This window comes from Lepidothrix coronata, unplaced genomic scaffold (assembly GCF_001604755.1).
Source record: "Lepidothrix coronata isolate B3197 unplaced genomic scaffold, Lepidothrix_coronata-1.0 Scaffold7, whole genome shotgun sequence".
Taxonomy (NCBI): domain Eukaryota; kingdom Metazoa; phylum Chordata; class Aves; order Passeriformes; family Pipridae; genus Lepidothrix; species Lepidothrix coronata.
Window position 1 is genome coordinate 9,699,709 of NW_016690187.1, and position 18,552 is coordinate 9,718,260.

The 18,552-nt window shown below is 38.2% G+C and overlaps 1 protein-coding gene across 2 annotated transcripts; it reads right to left on the reverse strand.

Annotated features, from left to right (window-relative positions):
* Positions 1-3,448: 3,448 nt before the first annotated feature.
* Positions 3,449-17,145, reverse strand: PDK1 (pyruvate dehydrogenase kinase 1). 2 transcript variants are annotated; one of them, XM_017837133.1, is made up of 11 exons: positions 17,036-17,145; positions 12,652-12,793; positions 11,093-11,164; positions 10,383-10,567; positions 10,000-10,089; positions 9,625-9,702; positions 8,916-8,992; positions 8,127-8,225; positions 7,074-7,184; positions 5,826-5,939; positions 3,449-5,697 (listed from the first exon to the last, which is right to left on the reverse strand). In XM_017837133.1, exons 2-11 carry the CDS (start codon positions 12,759-12,761, stop codon positions 5,557-5,559), a joined length of 1,077 nt encoding a protein of 358 aa, XP_017692622.1. In that variant the 5' UTR covers positions 12,762-12,793; positions 17,036-17,145; the 3' UTR covers positions 3,449-5,556. The 2 variants fall into 2 exon arrangements, with proteins under 2 accessions (XP_017692622.1, XP_017692614.1); XM_017837125.1 differs by lacking the exon at positions 17,036-17,145 and adding an exon at positions 15,881-16,089.
* Between the last annotated feature and the right edge of the window lie 1,407 nt (positions 17,146-18,552).

Genomic DNA, 18,552 nt, shown 5'->3' on the forward strand with positions numbered 1-18,552 from the left:
ATCCTCTTCAAAAGGGAAGGCTAAAATCCTATCCAGTGATCTTTTAAATTTTTCAGGTTTTTACTCCTGCTGAAAATATGTATTCTAAATCTTTTGAGCCTTTTCTTGCTATTTCACATCTGAAAGCTGCATGGTAATATGTACTCCTTATAGTGCTAGTAAACTCTTTGGTTTTTCTCTCTTGTTAGATTATCAGACTGCATTTTGGACAAGCAAGATGTGTGACTAAGAGAGGTTCATTGGTCTATTCTGGCTTAAGGGACATTATTATTAATAACCAAAAGTAGAATTTGAGGGGTTTAGGGGGGAAAAAATGCATCTAACTTAGTCTCCAAAACATACTTGCACTTTAAATAGATGTGCAACGCTAAACGTCCCGTATTTTGTAAAATTTCCTGGACTCAGAAGAAATACCAGTGGTTGGCCTGTTAAATGACTGTCTTTATTTGGGGAACTTTCGATGTTGAAGCCTAAAGGTCAGTGTGCACCGAATGCCATTGGGGTTGACAGTGTGAGTGCATTCAGGAACGTGGAATCAGCTGCTGCCACCTCCTGATCAAACATTGAAGTGTACTGGCTGCTCACTGTATCACTTCCTAATAACACACTTTAAAATCCTTAATATTGAAATTAAAGAGTAGTTACTGAATATAAATTCCTCTTGTATTTTGAGACTACTACTTACTATGCTATTTTCTGGAAATTCTCAGGGGTCTACATGTTTGTAAAATGCAAAACTGTTATTTCACAACTGAAGAGTCGGCCCTAGTCTCTTTACTTACCTTGTTACTCAGATGATTATTTACAATGCTTTTGAAGCCTGAGTCATTATTTTCAAATAAACAGACTATCTTGCAGCAATTACACTTTCTTAAATTGTTCATGCACAAGCACTGGGGACAGTACCACTGGAAAAAATTACTGATGAGGTTTTGTTTTGTTTCCCCCTCCAAAGGCTTTGGGAGTTTCCAGTCAAAATGACAGATCAACAATAAAGAAAAAAATTAAGGATATTAGAAAAACACAGGAAAAACTGGAAAAGCAGAAGGAAAAGGTTCAAAAGAAGGAGAAAGAAGTTCGCAAGACTGGCAGGGTGGTGGCCACTCTTGAATCAAGCTGCTAAAATGACCATTTTATTTTAGTGCAGACTTGCCTAATCTTGACGTAGTTCAGCAGATTTGTATATAATTGTACAATTGAGGGAGGAGGGAAAGTGCAACAGTTTAATATGGTAGGTGGTTTTTTACTTTTTAATTGTGGTCCCTCCCCATTACAGCCCAATAAAATGAAATAATGTTTTCAGTATTTTTATTCCTAGTTGACTCTGCCTGTACTAATAGACAATAATTTAACTTTCTGCCTTAAGTAACATTTCTGCTTCTAAGACCTCTTATGCCCTTTTCATTGAAATTGATGTTTGTGGAAAGTAGAATACTGTATTGAAATCATTCCAATAGTAGTCAACTAGCATTTGATAGAGTTGAATCTGATAGAGGGACAATAGAAAAATCCTGCCAACAAATTCAGTCTGTGACAGTCTGTTATCTGTTGCCACTAAAGATGTATAGTAAAAATTAAGTTTAAGAAAATGGTAATGTCATATTAATTTAAAAAGAAAGCATGTATTTCAAATTTATGGATTATTTTGTTTAAATTCTTGTATTTCTGGGACTTCATTCAAAGTTCACTTTAGTAGTACATTGGTTTTGAATTCTGTGTTGCAATTTACTGAGAAAATAACAAGAAATACTAAGTAGTTTTCATAAACTACATATCCTAAGCATAATATTAAATTTTCTGTATGCTACCCGTATGGTGTTGGGACAAGGTTTAAACCTATAAATAAGATCATTTTTAACCTATTTTTCCTAAATAATACATAGTTTTATAGATTTATGCTATGAATAAGATCAATTTGCAATACATGTATTTCTCTTTTCTACCTGCTACAAGATTTTTGCGGACCAAATTTATATATTTGCTAATTTTAAACAATACTGTTTTTCAAACTTAAAATACTGAGGGAAGAATTGTAGGAAAAATTATCACTGACACACTGGGGTTTTGCCTTGTATTTAAATGTTCAATTGTAGACTACACATTTTTTCTCTTTAAAGGAGGATTTGATTCTCAAAATAGCTTAGAACATGAACTGGTGTTTTGTATATTTACATACTATTTTCTAGAGATACTACAAAGAGCACTTCCTTAAATTAGATTATTCCAGAAACATAGACTAGTTTAAATATCAGTTCCACCCTAGAAGGGACTAGAACAAAACTTACATAGTTTGTTTCTGTGGACCAAGTTCTCCTTTAAATCTGTGGACTGTTTTTCATTTTAATTAAATGAATGAACTTCATTATTGGTGTTTCACATTCTTTTTTTTTTTTTTTGTATAAATGTCTAAGAATTTCAGCAAAATGACTGTATGGAAATGCTTCTGCACACTAGGCATTTCCAAAATAAAGTTTGAAAATCTCGGTAATAATTACTTTTTCAAAGAGGTTATATTTCAGTTTGATGCATTAAGAAACTACTCTTTGGTCAATTAACTTATTTACTTTGTTTTACTTTGTTTTCAGTAGCTTTGAGTTGTATGGCAGACTTACAGACCTTGAGCCAGAGAGGAATGCTGCCCTACTGGTAAAAGAGAAAGGAATTAGAAGTACAGAATCGTCAAATGCTCAGGATCACACATGTAAAACCACCCTTCAATTAAATCAGTCAAGAAGGTCGAGTGCTTTCAGACAGAACACAGAATATTGATGCAACCATGTATTACCTTTTTTCCTTTGAGCCTACTGTTGCACCCTGTGAAGAGTTGTCCCATGAAGGAGACTAGTGGAAATAATGGTTTCAGAGCTGTTGTAGTTAAACAGGGGCCATGGCAGGGATGATAAACTCACCTGGCACCTGAGCATAAGAACATTGGTTATCACAGACCACCACATTTAACATCTGTCAGATGTGGAACAAGAAGGCTGCATGGAACGAGCTTAGTACCAAGCTACATAATCACCCAACAGAGTTTAATTTTTACAACAGTTTTAATGAATAAATGTAGTGATTCTTTCAAAAAAATTAACACAAACCAAGATTAATTTTACAGTGCAAGACTGAGTCCATTTGCATACAAAACTATTAATCTCAGCATTTTGATAGCTGAGCAAGTATACTAATTTTCTACAGTGATTCAGTTCAACCAATGTGCTAGCAATTACTTCAGTATAGTAATGGAAATACTAAACATGAAAGTTGTCTTCTGAACTTCTGTTTAAACCAAAAGTTGTCGAAGACAATGCTTGTAAGTACAGTTAAACATTGTAAACCAAAGTACTACACATTTGTGTTTTCACCACAGTCATCTGGGGTGTCAGGTGAAGAGATAAATACAAATATAATTACACAGCAAGTTTCTAATAATCAGAATACAATTGGTAGTTAGTTGAGAGCTAACTCAGAGGCTTTATTTCAATAATATCTGAAATATTTAATAGACTTTGTAGAAAACAATCTGTTAGCTTTTCTTCAGAAACATCTCTTGCAGTTCTCAGCTATTACTAAAATCAGTTCAACTGAATTAATTAAAAGATGTAAAACTTAGCATAAAAGCAAGAATACTCAGCTTCAAATCTGAGTTTTTAAAAGTCCTTGCTGTAACTTTCAGCTTTAGTTTAGCAAAAGCAGTAGCTGCAAGTGTCCCCTCCAGACCCCATTTTACCATGTGTGGCATTTCTCACGTACATCCTCTTGCAGGGCCAAAGAAGAGAACAGCTCTAGCTTCTCCTAACTTGTAGCCAAGCAGATTAAAAGGTGTGCCAGTCACCATCCTCACATCCTTGTAAGAAAGAAAAGCAGGGGCCTCAAGATGCCCACAAGCTTGAGTGGAGCAGGTAACGCTACTGTTGTGGTGTCAATTAAGCTAGAATAGTCCTCCCTCAGACTGTGTATATAGAGCAGTCTGTAATTCACTCCAGATAAAGTGCTCTACATTAGCTTGACCAGGGTATAAAACCATTTCACTGTTTTGCAGAACTCAGCTAGGGAGATAGCAGGTGGAAATCTCCAATCTGGCTCAGCTACAGCTAGAACAATTTCTGATGTACCAGCTATGCCCTTCGTTTGCAGTATCTCACCTTCTGCTCTGCACAGAGATAGTAAGCTTGCAAAATTTAGGCTTATTCTTTCTGAGAGGGATTATGCATGTCTCCTGCAGAACAAAAATCACAGAATTACATGCAGTTAATTGAGAAAAGGATTAGTTCTCAGTGGCGTTAACTGCATCGCTCTTAAAACATTCAGGAATTACAGGGATCGAGGTGCAACATTCATGTGTATGATTTGAACAAAGTTGGCACAGTAGGCATTAAAAGAAGTTGAATCCTTTCTTAAAAGGAGGAGTTTGTACCTGAAATGTAATATTCAGTCCCCTCTCTATCTTCCCCAGTATGTTTTGACAGTTTGATACACATTCTGCTCACCATGTTTAAGTTACAGTGTGACTTCCAGTTACTACAAAAATGAGACCAGAAGCACATCACAAATACAAAGGTATTTTCAAAAACTGTTAATTCCACTTTTTTTTAAATACTCCTGAGAAGGCAGCTTATATTGTCAAAGTAATAGAGATGCCCTATGAAGGGCAAATTTTAAAAAATCTGTTTATTAAAATAGTTTCCTTTTACAGCTGTAACCTGACAATTTCAAGTCTGAGAACTTACGAGGACTATAACGTTGATGCTGCGTTTTGGTAGGACCTACAGAAATACAGGCAAATGCAAGACAACATTGTACTGTACACAAGCCAGCATTAGTTGTTAATTCACAATAATCAGGGAAAGATAAGCTTTTCACATGTATTATATGTTCACATTACAAAAAAAGAAATTCGACCGATGCCCCATACCTGAGATACATTATACCAGTAGTTGCAGCTAAAATTTTTTTATTATTTATTTTTTATCCCTACAGAGGTAAGCGTGATTTCTCTGGGTGAAAAAACCCTTGATGTAGGCAAGGTGTGCTGGCAACATATCTTACTTTGCTAAATTAGGCTTCAGCATGCTGAAGATAAAAGAATAGCAAATGCCATACAGGTGCAAAGGTATAGCAATAAGCTCCTCAATATTTCTCACATGAGTTTCTCATTAATCTGTAATATTGTATAATGGAAAAATGCTCCAGTGAGCTTTTTCAATAGTTTTTCCATTAAAACGGTTTTGTAATTATATAAATTAATACCAGATGTGCTAGAGATTGCACTGATCCCTATAAAACCCAAAATACTGCTCCCTTGACTTAGCTCTTAAAGTAGCCAAAACCAGAAAATGAAACAAATTGTGACGTTCTTAAAATTTAAAAGTATGTACAAGTTTGGGAGTTTTGGTGGTTGTTGGTTTTTTAATTTCAGAAAAGACTATTACACTACACCTTCTATTACTCCACTTAAAATTACTTTCACATATCAAACTTGGTCACCATCTTGGTATAAATCAGGTCTTTTAAATTGCCTTTACAGACAAACCTACTTCTTATGAGCTGCCAAGGAAAAAGCTACATACTGCGAAAAGTGGTCATGTCCTTTGGCTCACTGCTTGGCACACACCAGTCATCTGCTTCATGGTTTGCTTTATAATGCTTCCAGGCTGCTTTGTTATACACAGGGAGTCTTTCAATTGATTCTGTTGATAAGGCCTGTAAGGAGAGAAGACTGTAACTGATGATTCTTTTTAACTGAAGTTATAGTTATAGAACAAGGAGTTCCATTAGCAGTTTAGATTACAGTTGCTGATAAATGTAAATGGTAAAGTGTTACATCATACCTTGATGTAAATAACTGCATCTGTACCATAGCCCTCTAAGGAATAGAGTTTCAGGTCTCCTTGGAAGTACTGTGCATACAGACGTGATATGGGTAAGCCATAACCAAATCCAGCCTGATCCAGGAAAAAAGGTATATTTCCATTAATTGCATCAATCAGTGGTGTTTTCTGCTTTAACTTAACAAGTAAACAGACAAACTAAGCATGATGTTTGACAGTAAGAGGAGTTTATATGTTAATTATTATGGCCCCTCAGAACTATTATACATCCCAAAAGCAGAAGAATGCATGGATGATTGTGATTATAAGAAAACTGTTTTATTCCTTTGTCAGCAGGGCTGGTAGTTAACATTTCCTGTATTGTGGGAGCTTTTTGAAGAAGAGATACCATTAGAGAAAACTGTACTGTGTCTGACTTATGTCTCATGGAGCTACTAATCTTAAGAACACCGAGGACTTAAGTCAGATACATTTCATCAGCAGTATATATAAAAAAGGTTCAAGACAAAATGTCTCTGAATTTGTAGCTTATACTAAAATTCTATCAAGCCCTGACTGCAGTAGCAGGACATAGCCCTGAAGTGTTGGGCATAATTTTTTTTCACTTACTGAATTTTAGAGGTAATCTCTCAGTGAGCATACACAACACTTCTCTGTAAAGATCTAGTGTTTAATGAGTTGCAGACTCATCTATGTGCAGAACACTGATCACTGATGCAATGTGGGAGAATAAATACAGGAAAGCTGTTCAGAGATTCTGACTGGGAGCTTAGGCTTTATTTCTTGTGCATCTATTACATTCACATGAGACCAAAGTAAATTCTTCATATGGCCTGTTACATCTGTGCTCCTTCATCCTTGCTGGGAGATGGTACAATTGACCTCACAGTGCAAATGAACACAGTGCCTTGACCCAAAGTCATTGCTATAATTATTTTTCCGTTCATGCAGTGGCTACAAAAAGAATTCAGTGTTCTGTCCTCATTACAGTACGTGCAGCATAGCTAAGTGTTCTGCTTGAGGTAGCTGATCTTTAGATGTAGTAGAGGAAAACAGAATCTTGAATAATTTTTAGTATTTTATGCAATTTTCCAGTTATTTTCAGAAAAATACTCAAATTAAGCTATAACATTCAAACGGCAATACTCATTGTATCTATAAAATCAGTACTTCATAGCTTTGGCTAAATGGTTTCTTTTGTGACCATTAAACATAGCCAAGATGCCAAGATATGAAAGATTTGCATACCAAAGGTGTAGCTCGTGAAGTCTCAACACGAGGACGTGGTGCTGTTGAATACATGTAGTTGAACAGTCTGTCAATTTTCCTCATAGGAACACCACCACCACGATCACTCATCTGGAACAAGAAGGAGCATGTAGTGTTATGTCCCTGAATACAATTTTATAAAAGACAGCTTTTCTCAAACAATAAAAAACCTGAGAAAGTTCAGGTAAAACATCATATGAAGTTGTCCCTGTTAAGTTACAGGTCTTCTTTAATTCTAATCTCCAGCAATGACCAGAGGGAGATCAATCCCTCCCTTTCATCCCTTATCCAAACCACTAAACAAAATACTACTGTAAGCATCATTCATATTCTCTTGGAAGCAACAATATTCTCCTTAAATTGTGCATGGCTTTTATCTTTTGTCTGAGGTCAGTATCTATATTATTTACAAAATACCAGGTTCTCTGTATTTTTAATCTTTATTCCTCAGGAATACTACCAGTTGAATATAGTTTACTAAAACCTGTTACTGAAGGACTAAATCAAAGGAGTTGTTTTACTACAGTTTAGTTAAAGACCTATGAAAAACCCAATGCTCGCAGCTGGTATTTGAAATCCAACATGAATATTGTACAGAAAAAGAAGAAACTTCAAACTGTACTTAAGGAGGTTTGATTTGTGTGGAATATACAATATTTTTTGTTTGTTTTTCAGTTGTTTCACACCTGTATAGCTCTGTCATTGTCACTTAAAAAATGCTTATGTTAAAATTGCATAAAGATGCTCCTTCATTTTTAGTCATGGTTGCTTACAAGGTAGGCAAAACATGGCATGACAAAAGCACAGGATGCTATTGCAGAGCCTTCAGTGTGACTGTGCAACCTCGTCATGAACTTCCTACTAATGCACCATGTGAAATGCCATAATGGTCTTTTTACTTACATACATGATCACGTTCCATCTATTGACGGAACCAGATCACCCGCTACAGTTAGTAATATGCTGCCTGTGGCAGGGAAAAAAACCCTGATCAAAATAATCTTCAAAGTAATAAAAAAAAAAAGTGGGTACCTTCACAGTTAAATCCTCATTTCCCAACGTGACGTGTACATGAATTGCAGGATAAATGCATCGATCAGCATTATGTTCCATGGTGGCTCTCATTGCATTCTGCAATTTTCAAGTACAACTTAAATCCTAATTCACTTTGCATATTACCTTAAAACATCATTTTAGGAGTTATTTTTATCACCTATTTTCAGAAGCAGAAAAAAATGTATATTGGTTTAGAATAATTTTTTTTATATTTTTGGTTTATTCAGTATCAGTATTTATATAGTTTGTTAAAATACACAGACTTCAAATATTTACTTTTTTTAAAGGAAACATCTGAATAGTTAAACTTACAGAGTTTTTGTTGTAGAATTCTTTATAATGCACAGTACATGCAATATGACACAAAGATCAAGAAAAGTCTAGGACTGAACTGCTTGAGGAAAGCTTTGGAGGACCTATTACACATTTTATCAGATTCGAAGATATCCCCAAAATTGTGTATCTTATTCTCACTTGCTTTATTAAGTAAATATCTTCATATATTTTAAGATTTTAAGAACTGTCTGTTCAGCTGTCAGATGTATTCAGTGGCTAGGCAAAGGAGATACATCTTCCAAAGCTGTTCATTTTCTATTCAATTACTGTTTGTCTAAACAGTACAATTTAGTAATGTTCCTGCAAGTAGCACAAGGTTTGCACTTGCAAAAACAGACTGCTATCTAGAATTGATTCAAAAGGTAAAACCAATACAATCTCAGTAAACAAAGATGTACAAAAGACTTGCGTAATGATAAGTGCACAGACCTTGAAAAGTTCAAAAACCATGTGATAGAGGTGTGATGGCACATACACCACTTGCATGGGCTGTCCTGGTGATTTAGCTGGAGAAAAGAGAGTCTAAATAATTAAATGGCAAATGAGGTATCTTTTATTCGTTCTCTCAGTAGTTCAAAATGTGAATCTGTATTGCTGAATTTTCGAAAGAAGGAAAATTTTAACAGAAATCTTGTGAAAAGTTGATGTTAATCAAAAGTCACACTCAAGATTTTCAAATGCTGTTTGCTGCTTTAGAAATTAATCTTAAAACCACTTTGGCATCACTGATCAGGGCACATCATAGTTGCTTTCTATAACCCTCGAGGAGGTTATAATGAAGATGGAATGGAATGCTTGGTATAAATCTTTTAAGTGTCACAAGAAATGCAGAGAGGGTGAGATGCAGTAGTGTAGGTGAAGACATACAAGAAATCTTACAGAGGGAAGGAGGCTGCTAAAATTTGTTACATCAACAGCTGTAGTGTCAAAAACTTTTCTACGGATTTCAGTCTTCCAGTTAAAGGGAGGAATGGGGAAAGCCTTCTGCCAGATTTTTAAAAACCCAAACTATTTACAACAGTAGATCCAAGAGAACACATTAACTATACGAAAGGCAGAAGGAGGACATTCCACCACCAGCTACTTTAGAAGAAGCCATCATGATGTTCAGGAGGGTGCCTCATCCACATTCACTTACCGTTCAGCTCTTCAAGGATAAGTTCTGGAGAGCTCATGTAATATAAATCACAAAGTCTCTTGGCACTTTCATAGCCATCTATAATAAAAACAGAGGAAGTTAGATTTCCCCCTCCCACTTTTTTTTTTTCCTTTAGAGTTTGCCAAAAAGAAAAACAAAAATTGCAAGTACTGTGCACTGTCAGGGAGATTTTTTATTTTCTGACAGAAGGTGGGTTTATAGGAAAAAGATAGAAATTGCATTACACTCTAAATAAAACTTCTACTCCAGGTAGAAAAGAACTAAGCGGTATATGAGTATCAGGATGTGTATTTGCTCTTAGTACAGATATTCATGTAAATTTTCAGGATTCTAGTTCTTATCTGCTGAATTTACCTCTAATAACTTCAACAACGTTGCAGTTAGGATCGATGCTTCCAATGTGTTTTGGATGAGCTGGATTAATTTTCCCACCAAACAGTAAAGCTGCCAAAAAAGAAAATATTATTTAATACCCAGTATAATTTTATAATTTTAGTTTACATCTTCAGCTATGCTAAATAAAAATTTTATAGGCAATCTATATTTCCAGTCTTCACCATACTTGAAAGATTACTATTAATAAATATTTTAGGGGTTGAATTGAGTTTATAAATAGCAAGGCAAATAGCGTACTCATAAGTAGCATTTAAGTACATACGAAGCACTTAAAAATTAAAGGAAGATACACTTGACATAGTACAGGTACCATTTCCCCTCCTTTCAGCACTGGCACTTACAGTGCTGGTTAAGGAGCATCCTGATTGAAATGCGACTCATGTAGAAACGGTCTAAAAAATACTGCACGTTCTGTGAGGTCACTGGATCAATGCCAAAGCTTTCCTTGTACTCTATTACTCCTTGAGCCATCGTAGGAATTACATCATTGTGCCGATTCCGGATTTTTATCACGGTATCTGTAAAACTAAAATTAATACATTGTTAGTATTTCACTTTCAAGGGAATTTAATACTCTGGCAAACAGAGTACCTGCCTACAAAAATGAAGACTGTTACATACAGAAATATCACAGGTCTGCCTATTGCAGTAAGAAGACAGGTCAGACTTTACAGCGTATTTTAGGGGACTAGCATTGAAACAATTCAACTGTTTTGACTATTTATAAAATTACTATTTATTTATTTAATTATTATCTTGATTACTGCCACAAGAAAGAGAAAACCGCGCCACCGTTTTCATGCAGAACATCCCATGTCTATCAAATGGCACTTATGGTCAGCCAACACTAACCAAAGCCTCTCTACAGAACAACATGATGTTACAGTGTTTTGTTTCCTGTTTTCCTGTACCCTCCTTTTAGGGACAGGGGGTGACATTACTGCACTTCTTATGTAAAGATTTGAGATATTTTTCTTAACCTATTGTTTTCTTGCCAGTTCTTCCATATAATATTAACAAAATATTAACATACGTGACAGCAAATCCTTACCTGTGAATAGCCCCTGAATCTTCTGAGCTTTTGTCCTTAAAGTCAAGGATCTCCTGAAGACTTTGGACGTACCTTTCAATGAAAGAAAAAGGACAAAGGCCAATTCTAATATGCCTCCCCAGATCTCTTTGGTTAGCAATTTGTGGTCTTCTAAGGTTGCTTGTTTCCATGTCATAGTACCTGTCCCCCATGAATTTTGTTAGATTCTTTTGAATCTATTCATGACATTTCTTCTAAAATTTCCAGAGTGATGAACTCCACAATTTAATTAGAATGCATAAAGGATCATCTTTGTATTTTAAACCCAGTGGGTGATCACTTATTTGCAGCCCCAGCAAGTTCCTGTTATTAGAAAAATCTTTCCAGCTTATTCATGAATTAAGTATTTCTGCCATCTATTCCTTAGATGCATATTTTTCAAGCTGAAGAATTCTATTTGGTTTCTCTTCACGTAAAAATTGTTCCAACCCTCTGATTATCCCTCTTGGTCTTTTCTGTTTAGGACAGAGTGACTAAAACAGCATACAATTCAGAGGAATAAAGGGCTAACACAGTCGTACAATTGTATTCCTCCCCATTTGTTACTTAGTTCCTAACACAATTTTCCTTCTTGTCCATCAACTGACATATTTGGAAAAATATTCCCAGTAGCATCAAAATTTCTTTTTCCATTGTAAGCAAGCAATTATACAGGGAGAGGAGAGTCCTCCCTGTGTTCTACCTTGCATTTGTCCAAGTAGAATTCATGTCCCATTTGATCAATGTCATTTACTATCATGAGAATGTAAGCATTTGTGTTTCATTAAGAGCCTTCCTCTTCATTGATAGCTCTTTTTATATTCAGTCATCTAATCAATCCTACTTATTCACTGGCAGGTTTTCTGTTCTCTTAACTTTAAAAGCCTTTCCAGATATCTTTGTGCCTTTAGCTGTTGCCAAGCAATCTCTTTGTTTTGCTTTCATCTTAACAAGTTTATATTTATGTGTAAGTTCCTTATCTGAAAGTAAATGTTACTTTTCAAAGAATATCTTTTTTACTTTAATAGTTTCATATTCTTTCTATTGTTTTATGTTTTGGCTTTGGGAGCTTCCTATTGCTGTCTTCATATTTTCTACATCTTTACTATCAATATGCAATAACCTGTCTTGTAAATGGTTTCTAGTATGTTTTTGCAAGCATGTTTTGCAGGCCTTACCCTGCTTCTGTTGGTTTCTTCAACTAGCCTCTTCATTTTTATGTAAGTCCCCTATTAAACATTGTTCTGGTGGATTTTTGTTGGGGTTTTTTTAAATTAAAATGTTTTGAATTCTCATAATACATGAGTGTCTGCAATACTCAATGATTTTTTAATTCCCTCATGGGTTCTCTAATTGCTGCTTAAGAGTTTTTTCCAAGTCTGTAAATTTAGTTTCTGATCTATATCACATTGGATATTTAGTATCTCACTTTACATAAGGGATGTTCATGTAACAAGCCCATGAAATGTTCTTTCAGTAGAAAAGAATGAGTTCCTCCAACCTGTGTATATGCAGAAGGTATGAAGTGTCACTGTTCTTACCAGCTCTGAACCAGCTGAACTGAAGGTGTTCTCAGGAGGTTGTCTGGAAGCAGACTTATTTCCTTCATTATGTTTGCCAATCTCACAGGCAGCTCTTGTCGCAGAAACATAAATGAAGTCTTTTCACAAGCATTTTCAGATCCTAAGACCAAAATAAATATATGACATCAGAATAAAGTCAACACTTATGGCAGAAAACTACACAAAGTCTTACTTTCTTGCATAAGAGGCCTGTGGCTTGGTTTCAAACTTGACTTGGCCAGGCTGGTAAGGCAATGTTTCTTTCATGGCAGCAGCCCATTTGTATTTCAAAATGTACCTCATATTGTGACCTACCAGCCCTGTTCGCGTAAGGAGAATCTTCAATATACAGAGCAATAGCTGCAGACCCAAACTATTCAACTTTAAATGCAGCTTCTGTCCATGTATATTGTTCATTTTATTTGCAGCAAGCACTGACTCTAACCACCACTGATCAAACAGTATGTCATTCTGAGCGTGTCGGAGAGGCAAATGAAACCAGCACAGGAAACTATTTATGGGAAGGGTGTTTGAGAAAGTATCTTGGTCCCATACACCCTGCTTTTGATCACTGATCTTACTGAATTACCATAAGACATATTGGAACACTTTCAGAAAATAAATTCTGTAATACTGATCTCATTTTCAGTTGTAGTTTAAGTTCATTGTCTTACAGGAACAGAAGACAGATGAATGAATTCACATGAATACCGAGAAAGAAATGAAAGTAGGACAGCTACTGTGCTTATCTATTGGCATAGTAGTTTTTCCATACATTTACTTTTAAATTTTTTTACATTTTTAAAAGGTAGAAGCTTTTGATAAGAGACCTGCCCTTTGTTAAAGACAGATGTCATCTGTGTGGGTGGCAATTAAACGTGGTTATTAAAAGCAAGACCTGAGTTTACTCCCACAAAGCTTGTTTTCCTAAGCGAGACAGGAGAGTGCAGCATGGGGAAGAGGCTAAGAAATACTGTATATCACTCTCAGCCAGACTTCTGTCTGGACTTCACGAGTGTCATGTAAACAGCACCTGAACTTACTAAACTGCTCATCTTCTGCACTGAAGTACATACCTCACCCTGGTGTTTTACAGCAGGTGTCTCCTAAAAATTAACTCTGGTGTACTGCTCAGTTCACTCTTTCCATCTGGCAAGGGGGAGTTGGGGAAGAAAATTAAAGGAAGGGACATGAAAAAAAAAAAAAAGGGAAGCTGGGAGTGTCTTAAACAGGAAAAATCTTCACCAAATTGAAATGGAGTACCTTACTTTAAAGCATCCAGACTCAGATACATCATAAACTACACTGATGAAAGAATGTCAGTTAACTTAATGAAAAGGAAATTCCTCCCCAGTGGCACTTACCAGTATTATTTGTTGTCTACATATGACCTCTGCCCAGAAACCTTTCATTCTCCCTAGTCAGATTGCTGTGACTGGCGTGACTGTTACTGGCCTTTCCCTTTTCTTGGGTAAAATTCCACAAACAAGTCAGACTGAAGGTATTAGAACATAAATATAATCTTTAAATGCCTCATATACTCAGCAAATTACACTCCACAAAATAGTTTTTGTATCTGGAGGCTGCCTTTTTGCAATCCTGGGTCAAATGTGGAAGGCAGTTTAGGGCAGGACTTTGCTGAATGGACAAATGAGTCTTTCCCTGTGCAGCTACAGTCTGTCTAGGCAAAGAATGGATAAGACTCCTACAGAAAATACTGTGGGCTTGTAAGTCAAGATATGACTGATGTATATGAGCCAGACCTAAATTTGCTTATGGAATATTTCATTTTTTTAAGTTAGCATTAGCAGATTTATTTCCTCTTTGAATGCTCTTCCTAGAGCAAAAGGAGACAAAAAAATCCCTAATGAAAACATCATCAGATTATAATGGCTACAGAATGTCTTAAAGACTGTCTCAGTCTTGCACTCTACTCTCTTTTTTGCCTTTGTTATTAATTTTTCACTATCTGTGATTAAATCCTTAAGCAAAGGAGAGAAAAAAAAATTAAACATTTTCAAAATTATTTTTACCTTATGTTCAAGTAACTAACAGTAAAAAAGTAGTCTATCTTTTGACACAAGGGAATAGTGAAAATAAACACTGATTTTAAGGTAAGCATTACTTTATCAGTATTTAGTGGTAAAATAATACAGGTCAGAGCAAACTCTGAATTACAAGATTCTTTGCTTAAAAGTATGGTAGCAACAGAACATCGGGTGGGGTTCCTGTGTGAATCCAGAGTTTAAATGTTGGATACATTTCATTGCCACAAATGAAATGTTGAATAGACGGATAAGTGACAGTAGACAGTTAAGTTTTCTTTGTAAGTCTTCCTACTTACACGAAGTCTGGGGCTCTATGACTAGTTCTCAGTTATGTTTTACTTACAAAAATGTAAAAAGCAATGCAACTATTAACTAGTTAAATGCTTATATGCAACACTTACGTAAGCATTTATGTGCACCAGAGTGCCTTGGATACAGAAAGGCACTTACAGTGAGACTTACACAACCTTTCCCTGTGTGGTCTTTGCTTTGAAGCAGAACAGAACAATTGCTGTGATCCCTTTTGTTTCCAAGCACACAGTCAAACCTGGAAGCGTTATGAGTGGTTTTAGTGAAGAATATAAGACCGAGTATCCCGTTACTGATCTGATTCCGAATCCTCCAGGATGGCTCTTGGTCTCTGCATCCTGCTCCTTCTAAACCAGCAAATTTTGGGTAAGGTGTTTCTGTAGGGCACAGACATGCGACTCAGAAGTGATGACTGTTCCAGCCCCTCGGTGCCATCTGAGGTTAGGTGTTTCCTGTGTTTGGAATATACCTTAAAAGGTGACACGCTGCCAGCTTGCAGAAGGCTTAACCAGTCTCACCTGAGTCACTGCTCTGACACTACCAGCTGTCCCCACCCTCTGCCCTGCAGGATCTGCAGGAAAACGCCCAGCTATTCTGGTGGTGCCAAAAACTGGAGTTTTCAGCTGAATTTCCACCTTGTCACATTTCCAGTCTACGGGAAGGCGCCAACTAGGCTCCCTTGTCCCAAAAGGAAGCAGGGCCTTTTTGTGCCAGAGAGCGCAGCACTAACATGGGATAAGCAACAGCGGGCAGCGCTGACGGTGGAGGGTCGCGGCCGGAGCCGCCCCGCTCCTCACAGGCACCTGCGGGAGCAGGGGCAGCGGGGGGAGTGCGGCCCGGCAGGGACTCACCGAAGTCCAGAAACTGCTTCATGGAGAGCGGTGAGGGGGAGAAGCGGGAATAGAAATCCACCTGCTGCGGGATGGTGCCCGGGGCGGCCCCGCGCAGCAGAGCGCGCAGCAGCCTCATGGCGCGGCTCCCTCCGCTCAGCTCAGCTCAGCTCAGACCGGCCCAGCACAGCCGCCATTTCCCGCCACGCCGCTCCCCCGGCCCCAGTCCCTGCCCAGGCCGCCTCCGCCGCGCCGCCAGGAGGAGGTGCCCGAGGGGAAGGTGGGCGGAGGGGAGGGCGGCTCTGAGGGAGCGGGGCGGGGGCGCCCGGAGCAGCCCGGCAGCCCCTGAGGTACTTCGACGGCCCGCCGGGTGAAGGCGGCGCTCGCTTCCCGGAGGGGCCCCGCCACGGTACAGGGGCGCTGCGGGGCGGGTGCCGCCGCCTGCCCGGCGAAGGGCTGCGGGGCGTTCGCTGGCGCCGGGCTGGGGCGGTGGGTGCGGGGGCCCAGGCACAGGGATCCTTGCGGGCTCGGCCGTGCGCTGCTCAGCGCGGTTCGGGGCGGGGACGGGGCCCCCAGGGGGCGGTGGGAGGGCAGAGCCTCACCTGAGGGAGTCGGTCTTCTTGATAGCGCACCCTTTGCCCAGCTGCGGGATGGGCTGGGATTTGTTTCTGTTATCAGGGAAAAAAAAGAATTAAAAAAAAATACAGAGAAAAAATAGGGCTTCTGCCTTTACAAGTAGACTCCCGATTTGTCAACAGTGAGCACCATATGCATCTGTATTGGTTAAAAATCACTTTGACCATAGATCACATTAAATCACTTTAGTGGCTGTTAGGATGCTAATGCAACATGTGAGGTACCAAACAGTGTATTTAATAGTTTATTGTCCTGCTCTGGTAGAAATATCTAGAATATGAAACAAAAAAAGCAGTTGTGATTATAAGCATTTCTGATAAACTTAGATGTTAAGGAAGTTTTGACACTAGGCTCTCATCTCCAACAAATAGGTTTATTGGCACAGATCAATTTTGATATCTGGTAGCTTGGTACCTCAGAAGAGAGACCCCGACAAAGAAATTCCTGGGAGTGATGCACTTCTCAGCTCTGTACTGTTGAACTCCTCCACTTACAAGAAATGAAGCGATATCTTGCAAACATTTCTGTTAATCAACTTACCGTGTTATTTCCAAAGTATTTGACTTTTCTGTCCCTTCTTCCCCTATCCCCTGATGACACTGGGATTGAGAGGTGAAATACTGTTTATTAGTGCCAAGGGGGTATATGTTGGTGTGCAGTAGTTAGGTAAGCAGAAGCAAGGACACCTCCTCTTGCAAAAACCTGTTCTGTCTGCCTGTTTTCTATGATGAGGGAGGTATGGCCCTGAAAAGGTGCAGCTTGCAGACAAACATTTTGGAGAGCAAGAAAAGGAGGAAAGAGGTCTATCTTGCAGTATGGAAAATGCAAACTGCAGGTCCCCAGTCCATGTACAGTGACCGTGTCACACCTTGGCTCTGTCTTGGGCTAAGGAGTTTCTGTGTTTTCTCACAAGGATCATGGTTAGGACTCAGCAAGGCTTATGAGGCTGTAAAAGGTGTATAGCATCTATGACTCCATAGCCTGGGAAGAGAAACAAACATTTAACGGCATCTGAGGACCGGGATAAAAAACTGAAGCAAGTGCTTACACAGTCCCTATGGGGAGATACACTGCTTCCATTCTTCCTGTGACACACAGGCTGTTGTCTGGCAGGCCAGCTGAAGCACGTCCAGCATGTCCATGGGCCTCTGCTGGCTCAGCATGCCAGCTACAGTTGCCTGGTTGTTTCATTACAGCTTGTTCTCCTGGGTTTTGCAAACCAGCTGCTGCCACCTTTGCCTACTCTGTGCTGGGAGAAGTTATTTCAGCTGTTTGTAAATGAGCAGCTTTCTGGTTCTGTGTGGTCTGCTGATATTAGTTTAGACACACTCCAGTCATGATGATTAGCATTGGAACGTGGGTGCTTTGAATGGGGACTGGTAGTTCAGTGCCACTTTCAAAAGTTTCCTTTCACTTTATGGGCTGATTCCTGATATTTGTGTCCACCCGAGTGCCCTGTTCTTTTTCCACATATAACTTCTGCACAGGTCGTTATTGAAACTGTGCTGTGGTGGTCCCTTGCATTGAAAGCTTCTCTCATGAGATGCATCTCCTGTGCTCTGACAGTCAAAGGTACGTGAAGGTATTGCAGTTTACCAACATCCCACTTATGTACCTTAGGGGTATATAGTGTATCTATTTTTTATGTAGATACATACACACTGCACACACTATATATAGCAAATATAGTACATTAGGTTCTATAAGGGTACATATATACATACTATACACATACACTGTTATTTATAGTGCTGTATCACTATATATATAGTATATACTATATATAGTACTGTGCATGTATGGTATATATCAGCATATATAAAGCACAATATACTATATTAGTACTAAACCTTATGATCTGTTCTCCCAGTCCGTATTTTGTCTTGTTGTAGAAAAATGTTTGTTGTGCTATGTGAATGAGAATACTTGTTTAATAAATGCAGGTTGAGTTCACATCTTGGACATGCTCTGAAGGGTCGAGTGGCATCTTCTGGTTCTAGTCCTGGAAGTTTCCTGGCCACAACAAACGCTGGCCTAGCACATATCCAGCTAACCCT

Excerpts from the sequence above, each read along its gene's own strand:
- PDK1 (XM_017837125.1), bottom strand. The coding sequence starts at position 15,998 with ATGAGGCTGCTGCGCGCTCTGCTGCGCGGGGCCGCCCCGGGCACCATC. Across the intron at positions 9,703-9,999 it reads CGTTGTTGAAGTTATTAGAG|ATGGCTATGAAAGTGCCAAG; the intron begins GTAAATTCAGCA and ends TTTTTATTATAG. Across the intron at positions 5,698-5,825 it reads ATGCAGTTATTTACATCAAG|GCCTTATCAACAGAATCAAT; the intron begins GTATGATGTAAC and ends CTCTCCTTACAG.